Source organism: Micromesistius poutassou (assembly GCF_964030765.1).
Source record: "Micromesistius poutassou genome assembly, chromosome: 15".
NCBI classification, from domain to species: domain Eukaryota; kingdom Metazoa; phylum Chordata; class Actinopteri; order Gadiformes; family Gadidae; genus Micromesistius; species Micromesistius poutassou.
Genome location: NC_140285.1, coordinates 13,242,780 through 13,269,366, shown reverse-complemented (window position 1 = coordinate 13,269,366; position 26,587 = coordinate 13,242,780). Strand labels below are relative to the sequence as shown.

The window sequence follows — 26,587 nt, the reverse complement described above, 5'->3', positions numbered from 1 at the left end:
CCGCCGCCGCCTGGATCCATCTTACACTCTCTTTCTCTCTGTTGCTCTCTGCCTCCTGCGACGGACCCGGATGGTGATTAGCTAAGTGAGCAAAGCAAATGTACAGCCTCTGATGTGTTGTGTAACTTTATTGTTGTGTTAAATGGTCTTGTCAAGTGTAACCATACTATCACGGTTACTTGATTTCTCTTGTTTTATTTTTGTTATGAAATAAGCAGGGGTATTTTTAGAAATTGTCATAAATTCATATGCATCCACCTTCTTCTGGAGCGGTGTGTCTATATGAAAGTGGGTATGCATGACTATATACTGTATATATAGTAGCTTATATCGGGTCCAATGCAACTTTGTTTGTTTAGTTATTTATCATGTCAATGCCCTTTGTACTTCTTTCATAAATGGGCTATCTGTTATTTTTTGCTTGCGTCATGCCTACCACCTTCGTCTGCTTTTGGTTTGTATAAGTGGGTACGCATGACTTTTTATGATGCATTATTGTAAGATAAGGGGACAATCAACATTAATTTGAAAGTCACTTTAGATAAAGCTAAATGTAAATGCAACTGCAGTAAATGTAAGCTAGACGATGAATGTTGGATATGAAGGGACGCAATGAAGGATTTCAGACACTGATTTCTTATTTATATTGAAAAGTAATGTATTGCACTTAAAATAATAATAAAATGCTCAAGAGTTTTTAAACATATTATTTATATAATATTCTTCAAGTTCTGGAGTAATTACTAAGTCAATCGTTTGACTCTCTAAAATACTTCCTATAAGAAACCTTGCTAGCCTCTACTCCATACTCAAAACAACATGTGGAGTCAACAATGTTTTTTGTGAGTGTCTGGTGTGTTCCTTTCCTTTCTAGAGATGAAAGTGCACGAAAATGTCAATGCACATACACTGGTTGAACTATTTACTATATATAGGCCCTGCAGCGGGATAAGAATCTGAAACATGTGGTTTGTGTGCTCTTAGCAATGACGCACGTGTTAAACCTCACCACCTTGTTACCTGGCCCCCTCTTACAGCGCAGCGCTTTTCCTCTCTCCTCTGTCGTGTTTTACAAAAAAATAGATTGTATTTAGGGAACGATAATGCCAACCTTGTCCGACACGTTCGGGCATAGGACGTGATATGCAAAGTGTATGTAAAATGTGTTTCACATAACACACGTACAACAGTTATGATTTCCATTTCGTTATCCTCCTCTGTGTATGTTCTATGGCTATGAACTATAATTAATGTGTCAACATTGTGATGCTTTTGAGTATGTTTCTTTATATATCAGAAGTCCTAATCCAGGCTTCACACAAACACTCATGGAAGTATATGACGTTGTGATGTCAGATTGTCTCTGATGTCCCTGTGTGATGGGAAGTAGGTACATCCATAGGTGCCACTGGTCGGGACTGCAGCCTCAGCACCTTTATCTGATGTAATGCTGAAGCAGAACTGGAGGAACCTGTTTCCTTCAGCTGGTTTGTCAGCCTGTGTGCGCCGCAGTGTGCATGAGATGTACAGTACACTTGCGAGCTGACAGAATAACAAAGTGTGCGTGGGATGCATCTCTCGGGTGGAATGTGTGCTTTACACACCAAGGGAGATTCCTCTTGTTCTTCCGTTCTCTCTTCAGTTTGTTCTGCACAGTCAAGTCAATACAGTCAAGAGAGTTCCAGTTTAGATGCAACACATTGTTCACTACCATTGTTAAAGCACATCAAGTCTGTGATACAAGACAAAGGGACACATCTTGTGTCATCAAACCTGGGTGCATCTCCTGGGTGTGGTCGATTTGGGATGTGTGGAATGACTGAGGTCATGCCAATATATACATGAGAAAATGAGTGTCCTTTTCAACATCAGACAGGCTTTCGTTGGGCGTCATCTGGAACACACCCATAGTATGTCCTTTCCCATCCAACACATTTAATAGTAGTGATTCACAAGCAAAAAAAAAAAAAAAGCAACAGGGAAGTAAACACCAGGTAGGCATCCTGGAGCAAGCAGACCTCGGAGCGCTACACGCTGGTATGTGAGCTCTCTAGTCTAGCCTTCACCTTCCTCCTCTGCTGAAACTGAGCGGACATAGTGACACCTGTCACTTTCACTGTCCTCCTCCAAGGCATCGAGCACTGCTGATTCAGTGTCAGCAGCAGCAGAACGCAGACTGGATCTTAGCTCAGCTATTGTGGACAAAGACAGCGAACTGCAGGCTTCCATTTTCAATCATGGGTTAGATCGTACCCCACACAGAGAAGATCAGGTTGAAGGGTTTCAACAACAGGTTTATTAATGTAAACGTATTATAATGTAAACCTGGTTGCCTATACCATTTACTGCCAAGACACAAAGGCTTAGCAATTAAACATATTAATTATCTATCAATGGTATGGCACCCTTACCGTTTTAAAAAAGTATGGTTCTATGGACACGTTCACCACTAGGTGGCAGTGGAGAGTCATGGTTAGTTTCTTCCCTTTGGCTCTCCAGTCATAAATTTTTTACGACGGCTTTCCCTGCTGTGACAGAGGTTTCAAAAACTATCCGCGTATGATAAAGTGTATTGTTTGCTTTTATTATTTTTCCTGCTTTACATAGAGAAAAATGATAAATAGCAATGGCTTTTACTATTTAAACTCCCCCATAGTGTGGCAACTGTGCTGCAACAACCACGATTAACTGTTCTTAATAGGCCATTGCATTTGTCTTTTGTCATTCAGATGTGTTTGGAGCAATGGGCTACAGTTGATAAGACTCACAAAGAAACTAAATGGCGTGCTTCAAACGTTCAAGAATGGCAAATTGTGCAGGCCAATTGTTCCCCATATGGCCATGGAGTTGGCCTCCTTTATGCCAATGAAAAGAAAAATTATTATGTTTCAAAATGTCTTTCTCTGGTGATAACGTAATGAAAGAGTTGAATTAATGAGTAATATCAACCATTACACTCCACATTGTTTTCACCAAATTTTCAGCTTTCATTTTCGTAGCGTTATTTATTTATTGTAGTTAATTAACAAATTACATTAGTTCCACTGAACAGCCGGATGTTAAACTGAGGACAGAAGATCTTTAAAATGCAGCAGAAAGGAAAAAATATGTAAAAAACGTAGGCCTATGCTGTCTCCTTATGGCCATACCTGACCCAGAGTTACTCTGAGACGTAAGCAGATTCAAGAGCTGCACTTTAAAACTTCTTTCCATTAAATAAAATCACTGTATTCTGTTCTTTTTAGAGGATATAACCAACAATACAAAATCTGCAAATAATGTGAGCAAAGGAGCAGGGTTTGATTTTATTTGCTTGTCTTGTTTTGTTTTTTGCAACGTCTTTTGCAATCCTATTGCACCCCTTATCGCAAACAAGATGAATATGCACACTTCAGACTTAATCTCAAACCATTCTTTATCCTTTTATCCAACATTATCATCCTTATTATCTTCTTCTCTGCACTTTTGTACAACCCCTGTGTGGCCACCCGTAAACAATGTGAATGAGTGCACTTTAGTCTTCCTCTCTTCACCATCATCCTCATCATAATCTCCACCTTTGCGTCTTCATTCCTCCGTGCTGGCTGCCAGCCGGCGGAGCTTAGTCTCGCGGGCGTAGCCGCCGCCGCCGCCGCCGACCGCCTTGGGCTAGACAATGATGCCATGGGACATCCCCTGTGAACTACAGCCCTCCTCATCCTCCTCCTCCTCTCACCTCCCTGTGGCCCCCTCCTGGGCGCTGTGGGGAGCCCTGGCGGCGGGCCAGACTAAACCCGGCCCTCGTCCTCCCTAACAGATACAAGGTGATCGTCATCATGGAGGGAGATGAGTGGAGAAACCGCACAGCAGAGAGCCACTTTGTACTCATGGTTTAAATACTGGTATTACCTCAGGCCTGTAAAAGTCTGTGGGCGTGTAAGTGTATGTGTGTATGCATTGCATTCCTACAGCCAGATAGCCTCCTAATTCACGTGTGTAGCATGAAGTTGAACAATGAATGCCTCTGCTCAAGGGAAGTCTCTTTCCCAGAGAGGGACATGTTGGAGACAGAGCAAACTGTGCTCCGCAGGTGGGGGTGGATTGGAATCAGACCGATGTCTACTAGCATCATCTAATCTCCTCCTCCACCTGCCTGTCTGGAACACACACGTACACAGAGGTACACAAGACGGCCAGAGGGCTTGCCTTACCCCCTACAGGCATCCACACACACACAAAAGGCCATGCACACACTCACACACTCACACATGCAAGCGCACACAAACACAGGCCCATGGACACACTCATACTCACGCATGCAAACGCGTACACACACCCGCACAGGATCCATGCCACATCCGTATCTCATCTCCCTCACAGATGCAGAAATAACGTGCTCTAACAACACTGGAAATCCTGGCCAACCCTTTGCCCGTCACATGAAAGCAAGCCACCATAGGACCGCACGGTGCAGGGGATAGAGCTCATTAGAGTGAGAGCGTGGTTCATCTGATATCGCCCGCAGGCTGAGAGGTTGAGAGGTCGACGTGTGTGTGGCATGAACCTAGTAGCACCGGAGAGATTTCCTCTTTGATGGGCTAATTTTTATCCATAGCGAATTACAAGTAAGGAGGAGGACAATCAAAGCATACACATTACGAGGGGTGAGGCTACGACAGAAGGACCACAGCACGACCTCAAGGACCAACTGGACAGTGCAGAGAAGCAATAAGAATCTGACCAATAAGGTTATAGTAGATCACATGGTGGTGTGAGTCTCCCCCAGCAATTGCCAGATTAAAAGAATGTGATTGGATTGCTATTGTGTAATTGTCATCAACAAGCTTAGATCTGAGGCCTCTGAGATCACCCTCTTTTATTATATTTTTGCTACATTTCCTCCATTCCTTAAACCTGCACTGTGTATCTTTTCACAGCAGCCATCGCTTTTTGCTGAAAACCTTTGAGTGCCGTTGCTCTCCACAGACCAAATTGAAAGGAGCCTTCAGTTGATTCAGCCATGGTGGTTGAGTTTTATCCTTCAGACACTCATCATTTAACACGAGTTGAACTAAAGTGTTTGCTTCAGTGAAGTTTTTTTTTCTTTTCTCTTCACTCGTGTCTTTCTCTCTCTTGTTGGATTCAAGACTGCTCTCATTCCCTCTCCTTTCCCTTGTGTCGATTGCTGCTGCCCCCAACCCCCCCCCCCCCCCCTCTCTGGCTTCAGGACTCTTGCCCACCGAGCCCCAGACGCTGGTCAGCGCCGTACCCAAAGCGCTCAGACCACAGTCGTACCCAACCACCAATCCACCTGGGCTCCCTGCAGCTCTGGCTGTGGACACCCCCCCCCCCCCCCCCTCCCCCACCCCCACCGCCCTCACCCCCCCCTCCCCCACCGCCCTCACCCCCACCGCCGTCCTCCCTGCTGGGCCTGTGGTGGTGTTCTGCCTCAACCCCCACCCTGACCAAACAGAGGCTCTGCCGGCCAGCAGGGTTCAGAGGGTTCGTGTTGTGGACACTCTCTAGCTCATCTGAAGCAGAGGAAGGTACCGGGGCTGTAGGTATCGCTGAGGAGGAGGGTAAATGAGCAGTGGAGACGCGATGCCATCTGGAGGAGCGCATTAGCTCCGTGGGGCTCCCATCTATTCCATTCATTAGCATGCGCGTACGGTACGATCCCAACCTATCACAGACGTCCCCTCGCTGTACAATGCTATCCATCGCACGTCGCACCGCGAATTAGCACCACAGCATCTGCTGCTGCTGAGGCATAAACACAAACACAGCCATTTGGGGAGGTACATGGAGAGATGAAACAAAGTCGAGTAAATCACTTTTGTTTACTCAAATATCTGGTTTCCAGACTTTTCCTTTAGGGATGGAGTCTGTTCTGGAAATGGTTATTTTTCAAAATGTGGCAGGCAGTGATATAGGTTCAGACATTATTGTTATTATACGTTTGTGATTTATACAATTGTGATATTCGGGCATACGAGTAACGTATTTCCCCGCTGTAAATTCTGAAAATCGAAGGGATTTAACCATTGCACTCAATCAAAAGTAGAGTGAGTCATGACAGGCTGTGCTTGACTGCTTTGCAGAAGATGTAATAACCACATTGCATAAAAACGTTGAAAAAAAAAAAGTGAAAGAAAATAAATGATACTCATTTCACTTTGATTATCTGTGCAGGATCCTTAGCGCTGACTCACCCCCCCCTCCCAAACCCCATCGTTATGTGACCAGGCTCTTCAGAGTTTCTTTTATGACTTGCAGGCTGTAAATTAAACATCGCTCTGGCTTCCCTTGTGTGCCACTTCATGTCAGAATAGAGTGGAGGATGTATAGTGTGGCCTGATGCTCCCCCTCGCACACAGCCCAACGTGCCGCTGATCCGCTGCCTCGACCCGTACCATAGGAGCCACTGTGTGCTCTGACTTTCTCAACCTCCCTCGGTGACTCTGAGCTCATTTGGTTGTACAAGTGCTCGCGGTTACACCAGAGGGTTGCGACGTAGGGACACTGGATATTTCCATATCCCTGACAGTTGTTATTTTAATTACGCTGAACTGCTGGACTTAAAATAACAACAACACATTCTTACGGGGGATTTGCATGTTTTTTATTCCATCTAAGCCCATTGTGACAAAGGGGTGTTCGGTTGCAGCGCTCCGTCACTCAGCACCTCTGAGGGGAAGATAACCTACATAGCACCTTCAAACAATCAAAGGTAAACCGCATTTATAAAGAACTTAAAGAAGGTATTTCGGTTCCAATTCTGGAAGACTCCAAACATTCCTTCATCCTTTGTAACTTGTATTCCCAATGACACTTCAATGAACTCATATCAGATTTGTTCTCCCATTGCCCACCCCCACCCCTACCCCCGCTTCAAATAAACTCACTGCACCACCCCCCCGCACTGAATTAAGTTATCTTGCATCAGCCTTAATGCTCAACCACAATTATTAGATTAAATCAAAATAAACAGTAGAATCATAATGGGGAATCTGCCCGTGAGTCAAAATGCAGAACAGAAAGCACGTCAACGCATCGGATAACTTAGGTGATATGGCCCATAGGGGAAGGAGGGAGGGAGGGAGGAGGGAGGGAGTGGGGGAGGGGTAGCAGATGCTTGCTGTCTTCCAAGGCCTAATGCTGAAAAACAACACGTCACCAACCGTGTGTCAGCAGCCGGGCTGAAGCGTGCGGCCCAGCACCGTGGCTTACACTCTCTCTGCAGGTACCCAAAGGAGAGGGTTAAGTTAACTGGGAATTTGGGAATTTCCAAACGCCTCTCCTCAGATGCGTGGGGTAATGGTGTGTGTCATGCAGTATATGGTGAGGGATTCAACCAGCAACAGAAACTGGACCAGGTTGCGGTTGTCTGTAAAGTACAGACATCCTTTTGTCCCCGCTCCCGGTTAACAACGTCTGCTGAGATACTCTGGACCCACGCACAAGGAAGGTGCACGATTGACACACAGTACACACAATACACACACACACACTCACGTCCAAAAGCAATGTGATCTATGAATAAAATGTGATCTACATACATCAGACATATTCATCTTTGGTATGAGTGTTCAAAGACTCATGTTATCCAGAGCTGGGGAGAGAGAGAAAAAGAAAGAAAGAAAGAAAGAAAGAAAGAAAGAAAGAAAGAAAGAAAGAAAGAAAGAAAGAAATAAGGACTTAGTACAAAGTTTACAAACCTGGTCTGCGTCTCCCTCAGGCCCTGGTTGCTCCACAGTGGGCGGTGAAGAGCTCATTATGAGGCCATGATTAAGGCAGGTCTCTGCAACCTGAAGACACATAATGTAATTGCTCTCCAGAATTCTGTTTTCATGCTGATTCTTCTCTCCAGGTAGATTGGTGGGCTTACTCCAATGGTATTGAGTATAAATTAAAAAAAACACACCTATGGCTTTTAATTTGTCCCCGGAATGATGGAGCTGCATCCGGGTGTAATGGCCAGGAGAAGTTGTATATGCAGGGGCAGTCCTGGCTATAATAAGCATATAATTGTTTTACGCCTACAGATTGCCCCTAGGGCTCCTGATACTGAGTTGGAAGAAAATCAATCAACATTACCAATCCAAAACTTTTGCAGTTAGCTTTTCCTTTTTTTTTCTCTCAAACTTTGCAAATGTCAGCTGATGTCATCGAGTTTTTCTCCAAAAGAAGAAAATACCAGCTTCCTATAATGGACAAACTGTTTTCACCATCATTTCCATTGAATGTGACATTTTACAATATATTGCATTGCAAACATAGCATGGTTGACTTTATCAGCGACATTTTCGTATCTGTTCACCTAATTGTACAATGCATATTAATGAGCCAAGACAAAAGCTTATCTTGATAATTTCCAATTACCCCTCCCTCGCCTATGATATACTTATCTGACATAGCCTACTAGAAGATGGTTTTATATGGCATAGCTCCAACAAAAAACTAGATTTTCATGTTCAGGATAATATCAAAGTAGATATTTGAAGTGAAATAGTCCTATGGAGGAAATATTTCCTCATTAAAGACACAGTTTGTGCTACACCACACTCCATCCGTCGGTGCGCAGGTGGCTGCGAACCTGTTTTTTTTACGGGGAGGGTGAATACCTCACCTCACACCCGAGAAGCCGCGTCAATGTCAACACACTACTTAATTGGTTGGACACGGCACTTAACTGGGAATTCCTGCATTAAAAAATGGGCAATAAGAGAGACTCACCAGAAGAGCACGGGCAGACTTGAGCGCGCACGGCACGGGATCCTCTTCTCTCCTCCCCCTTCACTCCATCTCTCAAGCTCTCTCTCTCTCTCTCTCTCTCTCTCTCTCTCTCTCTCTCTCTCTCACACACACACGCACACACACACACACACACACACACTCTCTCTCTCTCACACTCTCTCTCTCTCTCTCTCTCTCTCTCTCTCTCTCTCTCTCTCTCTCTCTCCCACTGCCTTTCTTGAATTGACATTGGTCGGGGTCGAACATGACTACAGAGGAGAGTTCCTTGGCTGCTGCACGTTTCCCGGACCATCTTCAAATCCTACAGATCACTTGAAACTTAAAAACAGGCAAGAAAAGCTAAAAGGACCGCGAGTATCTAACGGGAGTAACACGGATTTTTTTCTTTTTTGTGCACTCTCTCTCTCTCTAGCAACCCCGTGTGCTTTTCGTGCTTTCCGTCGCATAGTAGCCGCTGGTGAACTATTAGCGTCCTAGTGCAGTTAAAGCAACATGTATGTGCACGCTATGATCCGCCTGGGATTGGTCGCTTTCTGCTGGCTCTCCTGTGCTGGAGCTTCAGGAAGTAAAACATTTCAAGGTAAGTTTAAAGTTTTTCTTTTTAAAAAGCACTCCCCATGTCACAGTTGTTTTACTGTTATCAACAAACAAATTAAAATTATAAAAATACAACTAGGCTACACAAATTCACACAATGCTACACAATGGTGTTATAAAATAGACCAATTTGTAAAAATAAAATAAAAATACTATTTTAATCATATCTGATTTTTTTACATTTACATTACATTACATTTAATTTGTATCATAATCCTTTTAATATGAACCTACAATGAGACAAACTTTTATAATAATGGCGCAACAAATGTGAATAACGTTATCCCTGAAATGGAAAGTCCTATAGTTGGGTGTAGTGGCAGCATCAGGGGTATTTGTCACCAGCAAGACAAGTATTTGACACCGGGCTGTAACACACACGGAGCCCTCTCAGTACTTGCTAAGTCAGAGACACCGCAGGACAAATAGGCCTACTGTCTTGCTGAACGGTTGCCCACTTGTCTTGTGAGAAATCCGATTGACCACCACTGACCAGACACGGAAAATCTAATTCAAGAAAAGTGGCACCCACACATGACATGACAGTTGGCCGAGTCAATTTCTTTATTTATTCATTTCTCTTTCTCTAGAAGAGGAAAATAAACGAATTCAAAGCATTACGACCCCAACGTGCGTTTGAGTTAATTAGGTTTTTTGTGTGTGATGTTAAACACACAAAAAGACATCCCATGGGCTGTCGACAGAGCAAAAGGAGAAAGGGAATGGGTGACTATTTTGCATCCTGGGTGGTCTCCCCCCACTTGTGGGAAAACTCAATATTTACATGTTGCAATTAGAACCACTTTTTCCCCTTCCTTAATGTTCTGCAATAATGATTGCATATTTCAGTGTAGCCCCTGTATACCAGTGCTGGACAGCATGCATGCACCTGTTTATAGGCTTGACAACTTGGTTGTCCTCCAAAGCCAGTACAAACTTTACCAATCTCCCATTCTCTGTATTAATCCACACAGGACAGCACAGCTTGTCAGGGAGGTGGTAGGGTTAGGGTGAGTTAAAAAATAGACCAAGGGAGTGGGTGGTGAGGTCGGGAGATATGTGAGAGAGAGAGAGAGGGAGAGAGAGAGAGAGAGAGAGAGAGAGAGAGGAAGAAAGAAAGATGCAGGGGAAGAAGAAGAACAATGGACAAAAAAGCGACGCAAATTCTTCTGATCTGTATTTATTTAGCGTGGCTGCGTTTGACAAGCCGTTGTCTTTGCGTACCCTGGCTATCAGCGAGAGACACGGCACAGCACTTGTGTGGTTTTTGTTTCATCAGCCCTCGGCCCGTAAGAGAGAATCACATACCGGAATCACCAGAGGATTTGAAGGATGTGGTGGAGGGAATGACAATTAAAGGAAAAATGAGGAGTGTGTGTGTGTGTGTGTGGGCGCCGGGGAGAAGGCCCTCAGACGACGGGACGCGAGAACACACACATACACACGACTCGCTGAGCACGCCGCGAGGAGCGAGGGGAAGGGGAAGAGCGCCGAGCTGAAGACGTCATTCATGGCAAATCACTTTTCTCCCTTTTCTTCTTCGTCTCCGAACCGATTTGGGACGGTGCTCCGCTGTGACGTGGTGGCACCACGGCAACGGCTGGTGTTGGGGCAGACATGCCATCGAGGCTGGCTGTGTTGGTGTAACCTCTGCTCCGGGACCTGGGGGGTGGGGGTGGGGGTGTCTTGGTGTATGGGGGTCTGGGGGAGAGCTCTGAGCCGTCGGAGCGGGGCGGCGTCGTGCGCTGTGGTGTTAAGGCCCGGCTCCCTCGTGCGCGCACCCACGTCTGTGGGAACCGCAGCGCACCCGGGCGAAAGGAGGGCCCCCCCCCCCCCGAGGGAGAAGGGGAGGCTGACCTAGAGTAGGATGGAAGGATAGACCACTGCCGTCCTCCATCTTATCCTCCCCCGCCGCCACCTCGTCCAGCACCTCCGCCGCCTCCTCCTTCTCCACCGTCACCCCACCCCGTCCTCCTACTCCTCCTCGACCACCTCCTCTTCCCCCTCTCTCGCCTCTCCTTCCGACTCCACTACCCCAGTCCTCCACCTCCTCCTTAACCACCCTCCTCTTCCTCTTACAAGACCCCTCCCCCCGTCCTCCTGCTCCTCCTCCTCCACCTCCTCCTCTTTCTCCCCCACCGCCTCCTCCTCCTTCTCCTCTACCCCACCCCCTCCTCCTACTCCTCCTCAACCAGCTCCTCCTCATCCTCCTCTTCCTCCTCCCTCTCCTCCCCTTCTGACTCCTCTACCCCAGTCCTCCACGTCTTCCTCCTCCATGACCCCCCCCATCCCCCTACTCCTCCTCCTACCCCACCTCCTCTTCCTCCTCCACCATATTCTCCTTCTCCACCACCCCGACCCATCCCCCTCCTCCACCACACCCCATCCTTCTCCTCCTACCCCACCTCCTCTTCCTCCTCCACCACACCCCGTCCTCCTACTCCTCCACGTCCACCTCCTCCTCCTCTTTCAGCTCCTCCATCCTCCGCCAGCACATTATCCTCCTCCACCATGAGCACCTCCTCCTCCTCCTCCTCAGCCGCCTCCAGTACCCCTATCCTTCTCCTCCTGCAGCACCACCACCACCTTCTCCATCAACTCCACCTCCTCCAACACTACCCCCTATTCTCCTCCTCCTCCTCCTCCACCAACCCACCCTACTCCTCCTCTTTTCCCTTTTCCCATTGCTCACTTAGCCCCTTTTCCTTTTCTTTTTTTTTCTTCTTCTACTTCTTCTTCTTCTTCTCCACCAAACATTGCTTTGTCTGCATTGTCTGCGCTCCCCTCTTCCCTTCACACGTATAGAAACCGCCGGGCCTTTTACCCTGTCAGGGCCGAGCATTGGCTTCATTACTTCTACTTTGTCCCAACGCTGCCATCAGCCAATTTTCTATAAGACAAAGGCATCGCCTCCTCTCCCTCCTCCGCCACTTACCGTCTGCTCCAGACGCTTCCTTCACTTCCACCTGATTATGCTGTTGTGTGTATGCTGTTGTGTGTATAATGTGTGTGTGTGTGTGTGTGTGTGTGTGCTTCTGTGTGTGTGTGTGTGTGTGTGTGTGTGTGTGTGTGTGTGTGTGTGTGTCTGTGTGCTTATGTGCGTGCTTGTGTGTCTAATTGTCTATGTATTCATGCACGCACTTGCATGCACACGTTTTTACATTTGTGAATGTGTAAAAGAGTGTGTGTATGCGGTTTGTGTATGTGTGAGTGTGTGTGTGTGTGTGTGTGTGTGTGTGTGTGTTTCGTTAAAATTGCGACTCTGCGAGTTCCCTAAAAACCTAATTTGACACCGAAAGGAATCACTATTTGGTTTTTGTTTGTTTGCGCGGTGTCTATTCACGGCTGATCCGGCTCTGCCTCAGCCTCCCTGTCGACCTGCCACTGTGAACATGAGGCATGAGAGAGGCAAATGCAGAGTGCCCCCAGGCCCCGGGGCCCCGCGCTCTCCTCACCCAGCGGCAGGATGCGGGCTCCTGCAGCCTGCCGCCGCCGCCGCCGCCGGCGTAGCGCTCTGACAACACTTTGCCATACGTCTATCATCGCCTCCTCTGTCTCCGTTTTCCACTTGTGTGGGTTTTCTGTGCGCCTCGCTCCGGCGTCCTGACAGGCTCGCACAATGGCATTATGTTGAGCTGTTGGACTGATCCTTCCCGATGCTGGATCTGCATTAAAGCAACTCAGCGCCGGAGCCACTGTTGGGTCTGCCAAGAGGCAAGCAGCAGATGAATAGTATTCGTGCAAAACGGTATGTTCAAGGTGCAAGGACTGGGAAGTGTGCTTAAGTCAAATCGGGAAAATAAACAGGAAAAGGACGTTTCTCTGAGCTTTACTTCTTTAGACCTGGTGACCCCCAGGGATATTCAGAGCTTATACGGTAGTGGGACGTCTTTTCGGCAGACCCTGCCAATAAGTTGTCATTTTCAATTTATTTCTCTCTATTTACCCTATAGACTTATGTATACGTGCTAATAAAAGTGTAACCTGTTGAAAGAAATTAAGGAAAGGAAAACAACAACAAGCAGGCCCTGCCCTGGTTTTGGCTCCTGCTGTCTGAGACTCGGTTGGCTGGGTGTACTGTACGCCAGACTCGCGTTAAGCCCCGGGGGCCGAACCTGAGTTTACTCACTGATGAGTGGGGTAGACCAGATCAATCCAGCCTCGATTCACCCACTTATCCTGCAGGCGCTCAGGATTGCCTCGGCCTGACGATGCCGGCATCGCTGCGCGTGTTGTTACAGAACATTGGAGTGTGCGGGAGAGAGAGATTACGATCTTGGCATAAGTTAAGTGGTGAAAGCGCTGGATCACAGCTGTGTCCAAGGAGACCCGCGTATTGCAGATCCCAGGAACGGCTTTGAAGGAGTGGTTTAAGTTTTATTGCAAAGAGATAAAAGTGTCAACCCCTACCTCCACCTCCGTTGTACATTGTCCTCATAGCTGTGGAGTCATTGAAGTGGTGTAGGTGCCATGTTTCGTGCCCGGGGGAAGAGCTCTTCATATATATGTATATGGTGGGTTTACTGTGTGTCAAATAAGGAGAGAGAACACAGTATTGACAAGAGTGTACTGTCAGCGTGTGGAAATGTCTCTCTGATCGCAAGATCAGCAATCTTTTGGTTCAAACCGCGATTTAGTTCTCTTCATTAAGACTTCTGTCCACACTGCCTCTGTCTCCCTTTTAGAAATATACTTTGCAGCTAAAGTGTGGATTGAAGACTGGATTCTGCATGCAGTACCATTAGCAGTAACTAATGGACACTGCCCTTGTCTGTGACTGCCCCAGGGAGCCATAGGGCTCTGTCCCCACACCATTAGTCCCTCCTGTGGTAGAACACACAGATAACAGCAGCCACCGGGACCACTGTGTTTTACCATAGTTAGCATTGTGCTCAGGAAGCTCCCCTGTCAAACCACCTGAGAAAGAGGGGTGGTTGGAGTCAATGAGAGGCTTTTTCAGCAAACACACACACACACACACACACACACACATATACACACACACACACACACACACACACATGCACGCATGCACACTCACACACAGGCCACTGTAGTGTAGACAAAACAGTAAGATCAAACACCCACCCATTCTCTTGGAGAGCCTCTAGGATAAGAGTAATGATCGCAGGAACTCCCCACGCCTTCCCGGGCTGCGGAGGGCTGATTTATTTATTGGGCTGTAATCTAAACACTATCTTTAAACTAGCCTGTGAGACTTAGATCCCTGGTACTGTGAATAACGCCTCCCCAAGAACTATCACTCTGCCTCCTGTTTCTTTGGTAAATTCCAATTTTCCTGTAAAGTCTCTATCTCTATCCATCTCTTTCCCTTGTCTTCTATACCCTCTCTCCCTCCAATTTTCCAAGTCTCTCCCTCTCTCTCTCTCTCTCTCTCTCTCTCTCTCTCTCTCCTTTTTCCTTTTCTCTCTCTATCTCCCTCGCCCTAGCAGGGCTCTTTGTTTTCCCAGTGAGTGCAGAGGTTCTGACACCAGCCGTGTTGTTTTCGGGGGAGGTGGAGGCTTGAGTCAGAGAGCTGATGGTGCTAGTGCCCCCCCCCCCCCCCACACCAGGCCCCCTGCTCCTCCATACAGCCCTCCCCTGGCTCTGAGAAGCCCTCGCTCCTCCTTTCTTCCTCTGGGGAGCAGAGGTTTTGCTCCGCGGCGCGCTGCAGCCACTCACAGGTCAGCGCTCCCCTGGCTGGGCTGACCCCCGCTGGCCGCCGCCTCTCACCCCGTCGCCTCTTTGTTTTCATTGGCCACCGATTGCGCCGCCCCGGGCAGCCATTGCGCCTTGGGTTGACCCTTTGCGTTGAGTTTGACCTCCGCGCCGCACCTCCTTTCCTGGCTGAGGGATGTATCTGTGTGTGTGTGTGTGTGTCTCTCTCTCTCTCTCTCCCCCCTCTCTCTCTCTCTCTCTCTCTCTCTCTCTCTCTCTCTGAGATGGAGGAAGGTCAGGGAGGGTCCTCATTAGGCCAGTCTGTGGCGGTCAGTGTTGTCAGAGGGGGGGTGGACGGGGGGGGGGGTGGACGGGGGCTTTGGGTGGGAGGGGGGGTGCAGAGAGTGTCTTGTTTACAGACTGCATGTGTTTACATTCCTGATGGTGAGGGCCAGCTTTAGGGACTGCTGGAAATGAAAGGAAATGTTCTTATTCTGCTTAGTAATGGAAAAATCCAACCCAGCACATCAAGAACGAAAAACGGCAAGGAAATTTATATGGAGGGCTCTCAGGCCAACGGACTCCAGGTCTCTGGGTACGGAGATGACTTCACGGATGAATTTGAAACTTCCTCTCTTAATAGAGCCATGGGAAAGGCATGCAGTTCACTTCAGCGTTTTGCTACTGCTCGTAAAACTCGCCCTTGTGCAAACTTCTGCTTGTTAACCACCACAGTAGGGCATGAATGAAACCTATCGTTAAGTGGAAACCATTGAGAAGGGATCAACTTTAATGTTAAAAGCAGACAAAGAGATGGTGTGAAACTAAACAGATCATCATCATCATCATCATTATCGTCATCATCCCCCTGAGTAGAAAATGGAGTAAAAGGATGTGTTCTAGTTTCCATTGATGACATATTGCTCCCTATTGGTTAGAGAATAGTATCAGATCCTTAGTCATGGTCCCAAAAAATTATCCTGACATCGTATTCCCAAATTGTCACTTTAGCCCATTAAACTCAAAAGCAATTTGCCGTGACATTTGTATTATACACTGGTAAATATGAAGTTTAGGTTTTGAAAATGTTTGAAACACTTCCGTGAGATTGACTTGGCCACCGAGTCAACCCACAGATTTTGAATGAGAGAGGTGGACGTTGAAATGAATGAGTCGGGGGTCTCGGCACACAGGGGGGGGGGGGGACAGGGACGGGGGGCTAAAGGAATGGCACTTTGCCAGCTTTGTCCGATCGAGCGGGGCTTGTACAGGGAACCATTCACCTTACACCTTAATTTGACAGGAAATGGCCCGAAATATCACACTGCTGCTATAATTGCTATGTTGCCATCTTTAAAGTTGGCACAGTATCTGGCTAAAGCGACCGCCAATGAATGTAATTACTGTGTGCAGCGGGGTGCAGAGTGTCATGTCAGTTAGCTCTGGCTGTATAAATATAAGCTGTAAAGCAGCAAAGTGCCACCCTTCTTGCGTATAAACCGTCCTGCATGGGGCCGTGGAGTCGTAAACTCTTCAAGAACAAGCTTGAAAATAGCCCCGACAGGAACGACTGCGTCCATTAAGGACAGATTACGTTAAGAATTATTCTCATAAATCGGATATTGAATATCCGATTTTGTGTATTAAATCCAGTCTATCGTGTCATCATAGCTATTTTTTTTGAGGGGGGGGTGGGGGGGGTTGGTACAATGATTCACCTCATTAGTGTAATAAGTGTTTCCTCAGGATGCTGTTGGAAGTGTGTGAGTCATCACTCTATGGGGGACACACATGCTCGATTAACAGAGCTTGATCTCAGAAGTACAAAGAAAGACCAGCTTATTTCAAGTGCTGGATCGCTACCCTGGGAAATGTGTTCATAAATGAATGGGCGTAGTTGAAGGTCGATCTTCAACTGCTTTTTATTTTTACAGTCATTCCAGTCTCCCTACACAACTCATAAGTAAAGCTGGAATCATATTTGTTAGCCCTCTTATTTCAAAAAGGTTTGGAGTCCAGAAGAACTCTTGACGGAGTCACAATCAACTGTCTTGTTGGACTCAAAAGGCTCCAGACTTGTGATGTAGGTCTGGGCTTCATTCAGGTGACATGCCCTCTCACCTGACCTCTGCAGGAAGTAGACCTATAGTAATTACACATTAAAAGCCCCATACTGTTCTGTATGCCCTTACATGGCTGTTGAATCGAAAATACAGTCAAATCAAATGTGTTTTGATTTGACATCACATGCAATTAAATGAAAAGGAATTGGGAAAAAGGCTATTCATTCAAATTTATTTTCTTTTTTTTTGATTATTTGAGAATTCCTCCAACAGTAAGTCAGAGCAAACGGGTCACATGGAAAGTGGGCCCTGCAACGTGGAAAGGCTTCACCCCTGCGTACTAGCTGTTCTGTTATCATTTTCTCCTCCCTTTAAAGTTGCCACTAAATCCATCCCAGGGGTTAACGGTTGGGCCAGGGCGGGACTCCTATCCTGGACATCAGCAGGGAGGTGCCCCAGGGTTTTGAAGTTGTGATCCCAGTTCTCTGAAAGCCCGGGACCAGTCGGTGGTTGTGGTTCCTAAACATTTAGAGTGTGTGAAAGATGAGAGCAAATAGTCCAAATGGAAGCAGCTGATATTTTTATTCACAACTTTTTAGGCACTCGCCAGGACAACCAACAGTGTGTCTCTTCATTAGCTGAAAGGGGACGTGGGTAAGAGTGGTAGAAATGCTAAATTCTGCAGTCATGTTGACGTCCGTATTTCATCAAAACCCTTTTTTTTTTTCTTCTTTGCGTGTGTGTTTGGAAGGAGGGGGGGTGGGTGAGTCTCCTTCTTTGCAGCAGTTAATAAACATGAAACAGGTCCAGGCTCCAGTGACAATTATGCATTGACCATCTCTCCTGTGGCAATATTGTCCATTCATCTGTCACTATGATTTATCTGCAGTGGATACGTTATATTCAAATGTAGTTTTCGTATCAGGATTCGATATTAGAGAGGTGCGTCGTTATGTATATAAACATGTATATAAAGCTGCCTAGTGCACCCAAATCATCGTCCAAGGAATCTTGCGTCCTGAGTCAAAACTCATCAAATGCGTCCCAGAATCTCGCTATGCATTTAAACAGTTTCTTCATGTAGGTTTGATATTTAAGTCTAGAAACACCAGATTCCAGCGACTCTGCCTATAAGCCGGTCCCCGTATTGTTCTTGGCTATTCTTCTCCGCAAGCAATTATCCTGACCATAGCCCTACCCTCCTCCGCCGCAGCCCTAACTATAGTGTAAGTGTTGTGCTTAAATGGATAATTACAATACTCGTTCCCTTGTAATTACACACAGTAACACAAACACAGTGATCCCAGGAACACCTTTTTAAGGTCTTGAACTCACCACCCTTCCTCTGGCGCTGCAACGGCCGTGTAATAAAAACAGCGTGGGATTTATCGTGCTTATTTCCACTCTTATGCGGAGCGACACCGCTTGTGAATCGCCAAACATCTTTTTTTGGGCCGCTCAAAAACATACGGGTAAACAACACAGTGCCTGCCGGGGCCGCGTCGGTGACTGCTAATACGTCCCGACTTCAAAGCGGGCCGTGCTGAAGGTGGGCCCTATGGGTGTCCCCGCCTCACCGGGTCTATTTCGGTATCTGAAGGAAGGCCGGCGTCTCGGGGGTAGCATGCTTCGGGGGGGCGCGAGCAAACAGCCAAGGGTCCCGCCACGCAGAGTCAACATCGCCCTGTGTTTGAACTACACACCGTGAGCCCTGCGATGCCCCCACACACACACACACACACACGCACACACACACACGCACAGACCCACGCATGCACGCACACACGCACAAACGCACACACACACACACACTCCTGCCCGACTCCCCCTCGCCGCCGCCACCACCACCACCACCGCCGCTCTTTCCTTCAAGCGGCCCGACTAAAGAAGCCGCTTATCCCGGGGCCGTGCCAGAAATCAGGGAGGAAGAGCGCATGTGACCAGGTCTCACCTCCGTGGCTATTAGGCCCTCGCCGGGCGCTCTCTATCACATGGGAGAACCGCCGGAGAACGCGTAGAAAAGGTTTCATCTTCTGCAGAGACTGATGGGCTGCTGGTCTGGAGGGCATTGCCTTGATAATTAGCTGTCCTTGATAGGGCCAAGGGCCAGTCATACAAAGTCATGATAACATATTGGCTGGTTGTGGAGATAAGCCAGTGGAGAGGTCTGGGGTCAGCTTGGGAGCCCCCTCCTCTTGGTACCTGGTTCATATTCACAATGCTATGAATTCATTAACAATGAACCCAATCGGATTACAGCAGATGGTTTTGAATGCATTTCAAGTAGACATTGAAACACATTAAAAGACAGAAATGTAACCATATTTCTTGTTGTACACATAGATCCTAAATCACTCCATTATTAAAGCATGAAAAATAATTGTGAACTGTTATCCATACATTGTAGGCCTATAATATCAGAACTACATTCAAGGGAAGGGAAATGTGGTTCCTTATGAAACTGATATGCCAATTTCCTTAGAGTATCTTACTTCAGTATCATGCATATGTCAGTGGGTTCACGCACTGACTCATGCCATTTGTGGCTTTCATTTTCTGAAGTGCCTGAACCCAAAGCAAAAGGTTTCAACAGCAATAGCCAGAACGACACTCTCCCTGAAGGAAGTTGTTAAAATGGCTGAGCATTTCCCAACATCCCCCTTTCTTCTTTCTGGTTCTTGTACTTTTTACTTTGTTTATTCATCCTGGTCTGAGAGCACTGGCTTCGACTTCTGCTGCCTAAACTTGTTGCTCACTACTTTGATACATCAACACAAAAGAATGAAGGAAACAAAGCGCGAAAAAAACACGCTTTTCATCTTGGGCATGAGTCAATTACCAGGCCAGCATTACTGAATGCATTTGGCTTTTTTCTCTCCTCCAAGATCCAGAAGAATGTCCTCTGCACTGCACCGTAGAACAGATCGATTCTGACATGTTTATTTTCACGCCAAAGGCTTTCAGGATTAAGAATAAGACCAAGTGAAGCTCAGCTGCACATGTGTGTGAAGGTGAACACTGAATGGGTGGCTGTTTGGGCTCTGTCGTCACTGTGTATAAACCAGGATCTTTGGCTGGATTTATAAGAATTTGTTGTGGAAGTTCTGTTAACACGCACAGCAGCAAACATTATTTGGTGATTTTGTGTCATTCTTTTTGACCTTGAATGCCCTAGCTTGTCTTTCTGTCTAATCAAAGCTGAAGTAGTGCTCTCCCTGAATCATTCTGAAAGTGGAAGCCTAGGCCTGTATTTCCCCCTGTCAAGCATATGATCTTGAGAGATATATACAGCCTTTTTTTAAATAGGCCAATAACTCTGTTGACAGACATATTTGAATAAGCTTTGCTCCTGTTGGAAAATGTATTGCTTTTTGAGGGAGTTTAAATTGCTTTTCCTGTGAATGAGATCATGGTATTTTGGTAGGGTTTCAATGTTAAATCTGCATTTGGCCGCTGCACATAGGGGTGGGAGATATTAAAACGAGTAGAAGACATGACATGCAAGTCATTGTTTTAAATTGAGTTTCAGAATAAGACCTTGCAAGCATTTTTCATTTTTTTGCAACTATGTCTGTATGAAAAGATATGCAAGTAAAATGAAATCAATCGATGTACCAGATAGGGACATTAATAAAAGAAGGAGAGCAATGCTTAGAGAATGTTTTTAAACGAATATTAAACACCTCAGAGCCTGCGGACCACAGCAGCTGACAATGCCATTGATATTTTGTTATGATTAATTCAACCACTATTGAAAAACTCTTCTTGCAATAGCTTTTCCTGCTCTTATCCTGGAAGACAATCATTGATGGGGAAGAAGGGGGTCTGCCGGCCCTGCCCTGGAGAATAGTCATTGTTCTCATGGAATCAAAATCAATACAGGGCCCAGGAAGCTCTTAGAATCCTAAATTGCTTTCAGGCAGCGGGAGAGATGCCACGGTGGTACCTGGTTCAAAACGTATACCTCGGCTGCCACGAAATGAAGTAAAAGTACATCCCACTGGGGAAAAGGTGCAGTGTCATCTTGGAATAAGTAAATTGTCTAAATGACATGTGTTCGTTAAGCAAAGGATTTCTCTAAAGCGACCTGTGAGCGAATGAAGAGCTGATCCTTATCCTGGATGAACCTGGGTGAATGAGATGGTTCCTGAGGAGGGAAGTTAGAGACATGCTGGCAGCTTGTTTCACTCCAGAGGAAGTCCCTGGGTGAATGCACGCCTGGGCTGCCCTCGCTTGTGGAGCGAACGCGGATGGATGGAACCAGGCACGAGAAGAGTTTGGATTCGGACACCACTTCCGTCTTATAGCTACACGATACACTGTCACTCGATGCAATCATTTGCAGAGCACAGACGCTGCTCGATAACGCGTATTGTTTATTGGCAATCTCTGCTGTGCAATGAATGCAGGCGACATTGTAATGGAACTGTGGAGTGTCTTAGTGGCTCAGCCCGCTGGTTCGCTAAGCAGGGACGACAACACGACGAACACGTGAATCGGGTTCGCTGTAACATCTACATGTAAATGGGACTATTCCTACCCAGAAGACCCAGGCCTCTGTCTCCCAGAGACGGGGGCTGAGATAAGGCTGCTGATGAGGCTGAGCTTGCCCCCCCATCCCCCCCCCCCCCCCACCCCCAACACACCCCCTCACCCTCCCTGGCCCCCTGTAGGGACCCTGTGATAAGAGTTGATATGAGAAGCTATGTAAGCCGTGTGCTAAGCTGCCTTTCCCCTGTGCACAGGGGGACGGGGGGACGGGGGGGTAGGGGGACTGGGTGGGGGGGGAGGTAATCCCAAACACCTGGTCTAGCTAACTGCGGATATGGTGGGATCAAGAAGCCCCAAATCTGATCCTTCTCCTCCTCCTCGCCGTTCTTGTCAGATGCATTTCCCTACTTCTTTCGCCACGTTCGATCGGTTCAGCCTACGGGGGACTTCAGCGCTCTGGGTGTGATTGGAAACCTTTTATGGGGAGTTTAACCGCATGATTAATGGATTATTGTTGGTGTTGTGACTCAACAGTTTTTTGTAAATCCATTTCTTCCACAGTTTCTTTTTGGTTCTATACAAACATCTTTATATTAAAGAGGAATGGCCAGTCTATCCCCCCCCCCCCCCCCCCCCTCCTCAGTTGAAAGGTCAGGACAGCTCAATCAATAAGTGACCACGGGCACATATGTCCATTACTTCACAGCTGCTGCCCTGCTTACATTTACATGTACATTTAGGGCATTTAGCAGACCCTTTTATCCAAAGCGACTTACAAAAGTACATTTGTCAGAAGAAAGAGAAGCAACAATATATCGCTGTCGGTACAGTAAGGATGTTCATAGAACCAAGTGCCAAGCACTAACAATTGTTAGGTTAACCCATTCCCCGTATACAACAAAGCAAGCTAGGATAAGATACTACACAATGCTTAGTACTATCTGTGCAAGGATGTACAACATACACTAAGTGTGTACATTAAGTGCCAGGACGTACAACATACAATAAGTGTGTACATTAAGTGCCAGGACGTACAACATACAATAAGTGCATAAGAAGGGTGTTTACTGTGTACTGGAGTTGTCACTTAGTCAGTCAGTTAATACGATGAGCTTAGATACCAGCACATCTTTCTCTATGAGGTGCCGTTCAATCAAAATCCAATGAATCACATTCTGTGTTGAAGCATATCCCCAACACCCTAATTGTGTACGTGTATGTGTGACTCCGACTTGCATACAAACAATGTGTCTACATGATGCCGTATTGCATATTGTGCTGTGCTCTGTGTCCCACTCTGTATTCTCGCTGCTCCATTAAGTCCTCTCTCCTCTCTCTCCTAGATGTAGATGAGTGTGCGGAGGCGCTGGACAACTGCAGCATTGACGCCATCTGCCAGAACACCCTCAAGTCATACAAATGTATCTGCAAGTCAGGATACAAGGGCGACGGCAAGCACTGTGAAGGTAAAAAACAACAACCCGGAACGAGGCAGGCGTTATCTCGCCTGGATGGTGAGCGATTGTGTTGTCTATGGATGAGCACGAGGAGTGTGCTACGGCACAGAGAGAGGAGCACTCTGTTCTCTCTGATGGGCCGCGTCTGTCCTAATGTATGCCTCTCGGCCACCCGATATGCATGATAAGAGATTGTATCTCACTTATCATGTATCATTAGGTTTGTGTGTGTGGCGTGTGTGCGTGCGTGCGTGTGTGTGCGCGCGCGCGCGCGCACGTGTGTGTGTGCGTGTGTGTGTGTGCGTGTGTGTGTGTGTGTGCGTGTGTGTGTGTGTGTGTGTGTGTGTGTGTGTGTGTGTGTGTGTGTGTGTGTGTGCCAAACTGAGTGAGGGGGAAAGAGCCAGGTGCAGATGGCTCCAGGATGGTGTGAAGCAATACATTTTCTACACTTGTTAGAGAAAGGGAATTAATATGGTGGATGAAAAGGTAGTTGAAGAGCGTGTGTGTGTGTGCCAAAAGGTCTGGGATGTTTCCACAGCCGCAGGCGGCCCGAGAGACACGCGCACGGTTTTTTAACAGTTTTTCCCTTAAAAAGGTTTTATGTCCTAAAGTAATATTCCAAAACCTCAAAACGTCAAGTTGTCTCTTTCCCTCCTCCTAACTATTCTATTATTTTTTAATTAACTCAGCTGTGTATTTTCTAAGGCTTCCTGCCGGGAAGTTATAAAAGTTAGCTTTATTCAATTTATTTGTAAAAAAAATACGCTACGCTGCAGATTGGATTACCGGTGAATTGATGGGAACAGTAAGATGTCTGCAGAAAGTGTTCTTAGGTCTGTTTAGCAGGAGAAGGAGCTGAGGGCTAACGCTGACTCACTTTAAACACGTGTAGTAAACCCTGTTAGTTCTGCTTTGCTTTACAGTTGGATGCTATATTGGATGATATTAGATAAACATACTAATAATGTATCTACATTCAATTGAATCATGGGTAAAAGCTATGCTAGGTAAAACAATTAGAACATAGCAGGTCTGGTTGGCAGTAGAGGATTTTTACATTTCAACACTTGGCCTAACGCGCTTGTTGCTTTAGGCAAGTTCACGAAAATAAGAAATGTACTCTGTGTAAGATAAGTATACATTTCCTAACAGTTTGTTCACAGATTTTTTTTCATTAAAACCGGCAAAAATGTTATTGTAAACATTTATCACTTCAGTGAGATTTCACGAAGGCAGGGTAAATTACCCTGAATGATGTGCAACCAATGGTGCGCAAACAACACAATTCTGCTGCCCTCGTATTTACAAAGACTGCGGTCACACCGCTTGATGTTACGAGCCGTCTTGTTTCCCTAAGCTAATCGCCTGTCAGCTTTTAGATGCTGTTCTTTTCTTCTCTTTTCTTAATGGCTTGTCCGGGCTTAACCTCCTCATGAGGAGCCCCTGCAGACCGCTGGCCCAGGCCCTTCCTGGTCTCGCTTCATGACCAGAGCAGATTGGCCCTCAGCTGTCTGAGCCTCCAGGAGTTCACCACGGTGGAAATGTCATGCTACGTTCAAAATGTTTCATTTAATCCCGTCTCTGTAAACGTGGATGTGCATCTAAAAAAAAAGATTGTACATTTGTCATTTAAAAAGGCAGAGCTTCTAATTATTCTATTCTAATTCCTTAACTTAATTCATTTATATTTAACGATAACATTTAGACTGATTCACATTTAGAGAGCGACTCAACAAGGCCTAGTGAGCAGATCCGCCCTGTCTCTGGGTGTCAGGTGGAGGTGTGGAGTGAGATGAGTGTGTGTCGCAGCGCTCCCAGAGAGCTGCAGGGCACAGGGTTAGTGTCGGCCCCATGCTGCCGTCTGAAGCTAGTTCCTGTCCTGAAGGCAGGCTGGGGTCCTGGGATCATTAGCAGCTAATGGAGCCATAAGAGCAGTGCTGAGTGGAGAGGCTGCTGCGCTGCTGTGTTCTGGCCCTTGCCTCTGCCTTGGTCACTGGGGTACGGCACACAATCAGCTGCCCTGCATTCAGTCTGCCTTGAAACACTGTGACCACTCTGTCCTGTACGTGTGTCATTCCAGTCCGATAGAAACTGTGTGTTGTTGTATTTCATTCCCATTCGTTATTTTTAGAAACTTGCCAATGGTCACGAAGCATGGGAATACTTAAGATGGGCTTTGATTGTTTGCAGCCCCACTTGTAAGTCCCTTTGGATAAAAGCATCTGCTCATTGAATAAATGCATTGTTAAGCTACATTCTGCTATACAGCTATACATACATTATGGCAGGTCCATGGTTCCCTTTACCCCTTCCACCACCACCGAACACCATTAATAATCCAAAGAAATGAAAGGTCTCTCCTTGCCCTCATCTCTCTCACTCTCTCTCTCTCTCTCCCCCCCTCTCTCTCTCCCCCTCTCTCTCTCTCTCTCTCTCCCCCCCTCTCTCTCTCTCTCTCTCTCTCTCTCTCTCTCTCTTCTCTGCTGCAGATTTAGATGAATGTGCCACAGAGTACAACGGCGGCTGTGTCCATGACTGCATCAACATCCCGGGGAACTACAGATGTACGTGTTACGACGGCTTCCGTCTGGCCCACGACGGACACAACTGTCTAGGTACGTGTGTGTTACGTAATGTCTGTTTACAATGCCAACGTGTTCACGTGTTTTCTCATCCCTGCGCTTTATGAAACGCTGACCTCCTCGCTAACCCCATTAAGCTGCCAAACCTAAGGAGAATAATTGAGTTTGTACGACGCCGGGGCTGTTGGTTCCCAGAGACCGCGGAGGGCCAATCTCGCCTTCCACCTGACATATTACATGTTTCTGCATTCCTTCTGTCTCTCCGACGGTTGGGTTGCCACATCATGGCAGGTCATTTATGTTCCAGTGGGACAGTTTTCAGGACTTTGAACTCCGAACCTTGGTTTGCTATGTTAGCCTCAAGCTATACTTCTTTTAACACCAAGGCCAATAAGGGATCCACTTATGAAGAGCTTGACCCCGCGCTGGGCTCTCACAGGGAGCCGTCAGAGGAGCATACTTTCCCATGGTTTAATATTTCACCGGTGTGCCATTCGCTCTGGCCCGTTCACTTGGGCCCGTGGAGCGCCGATCGACTTAAAACGGATCTCCGATGAAGAGAAAAACACCCCTCCCACCTCCTCTCACGGGCCGCTCGACGCCCGTCTTTCCGCTCCTGCTCTCTCCCCCGCTGTCCCTTTCGGTGAAATCTACCTTTATTATGTTTGGTTGACCCCCAACCCTACCCCCCCCCCCCCCTCCCCCACACACACACTCACTCTATAAAGTCACACCCCTCTGGGTTAAAACCTGTTGAGTGACATCTTAAAAGTAGCTCTAGTTGTACCAGCTTTTGTTAAAATTATTTTTAATGAAATGCAAATTAAAACTGATGGTGATATATTTTGGCCATGTCCCTGTTTATCTCTAGCCCTCTATTCGGTCTATTTTTATCTCTATCTCTCTGCTTTCTTCTTCTTCTCTCTCTCTCTCTCTCTCTCTCTCTCTCTCTCTCTCTCTCTCTCTCTCTCTCTCTCTCTCTCTCTCTCTCTCTCTCTCTCTC

At 46.8% G+C, this 26,587-nt stretch overlaps 1 protein-coding gene across 1 annotated transcript in view; it reads left to right on the top strand.

Moving 5' to 3' along the window:
• Positions 1-9,118: 9,118 nt before the first annotated feature.
• Positions 9,119-26,587, top strand: part of LOC311359830 (signal peptide, CUB and EGF-like domain-containing protein 3) — a gene marked incomplete at its 3' end in the record, with an annotated part of 19,547 nt that continues 2,078 nt past the window's right edge. Inside the window, exons 1-3 of the mRNA XM_084479861.1 lie at positions 9,119-9,316; positions 22,889-23,011; positions 25,492-25,617. Coding sequence (XP_084335987.1) covers positions 9,229-9,316; positions 22,889-23,011; positions 25,492-25,617 — 337 coding nt within the window. The 5' untranslated portion in view covers positions 9,119-9,228. The remainder of the gene's footprint in view (positions 9,317-22,888; positions 23,012-25,491; positions 25,618-26,587) is intronic.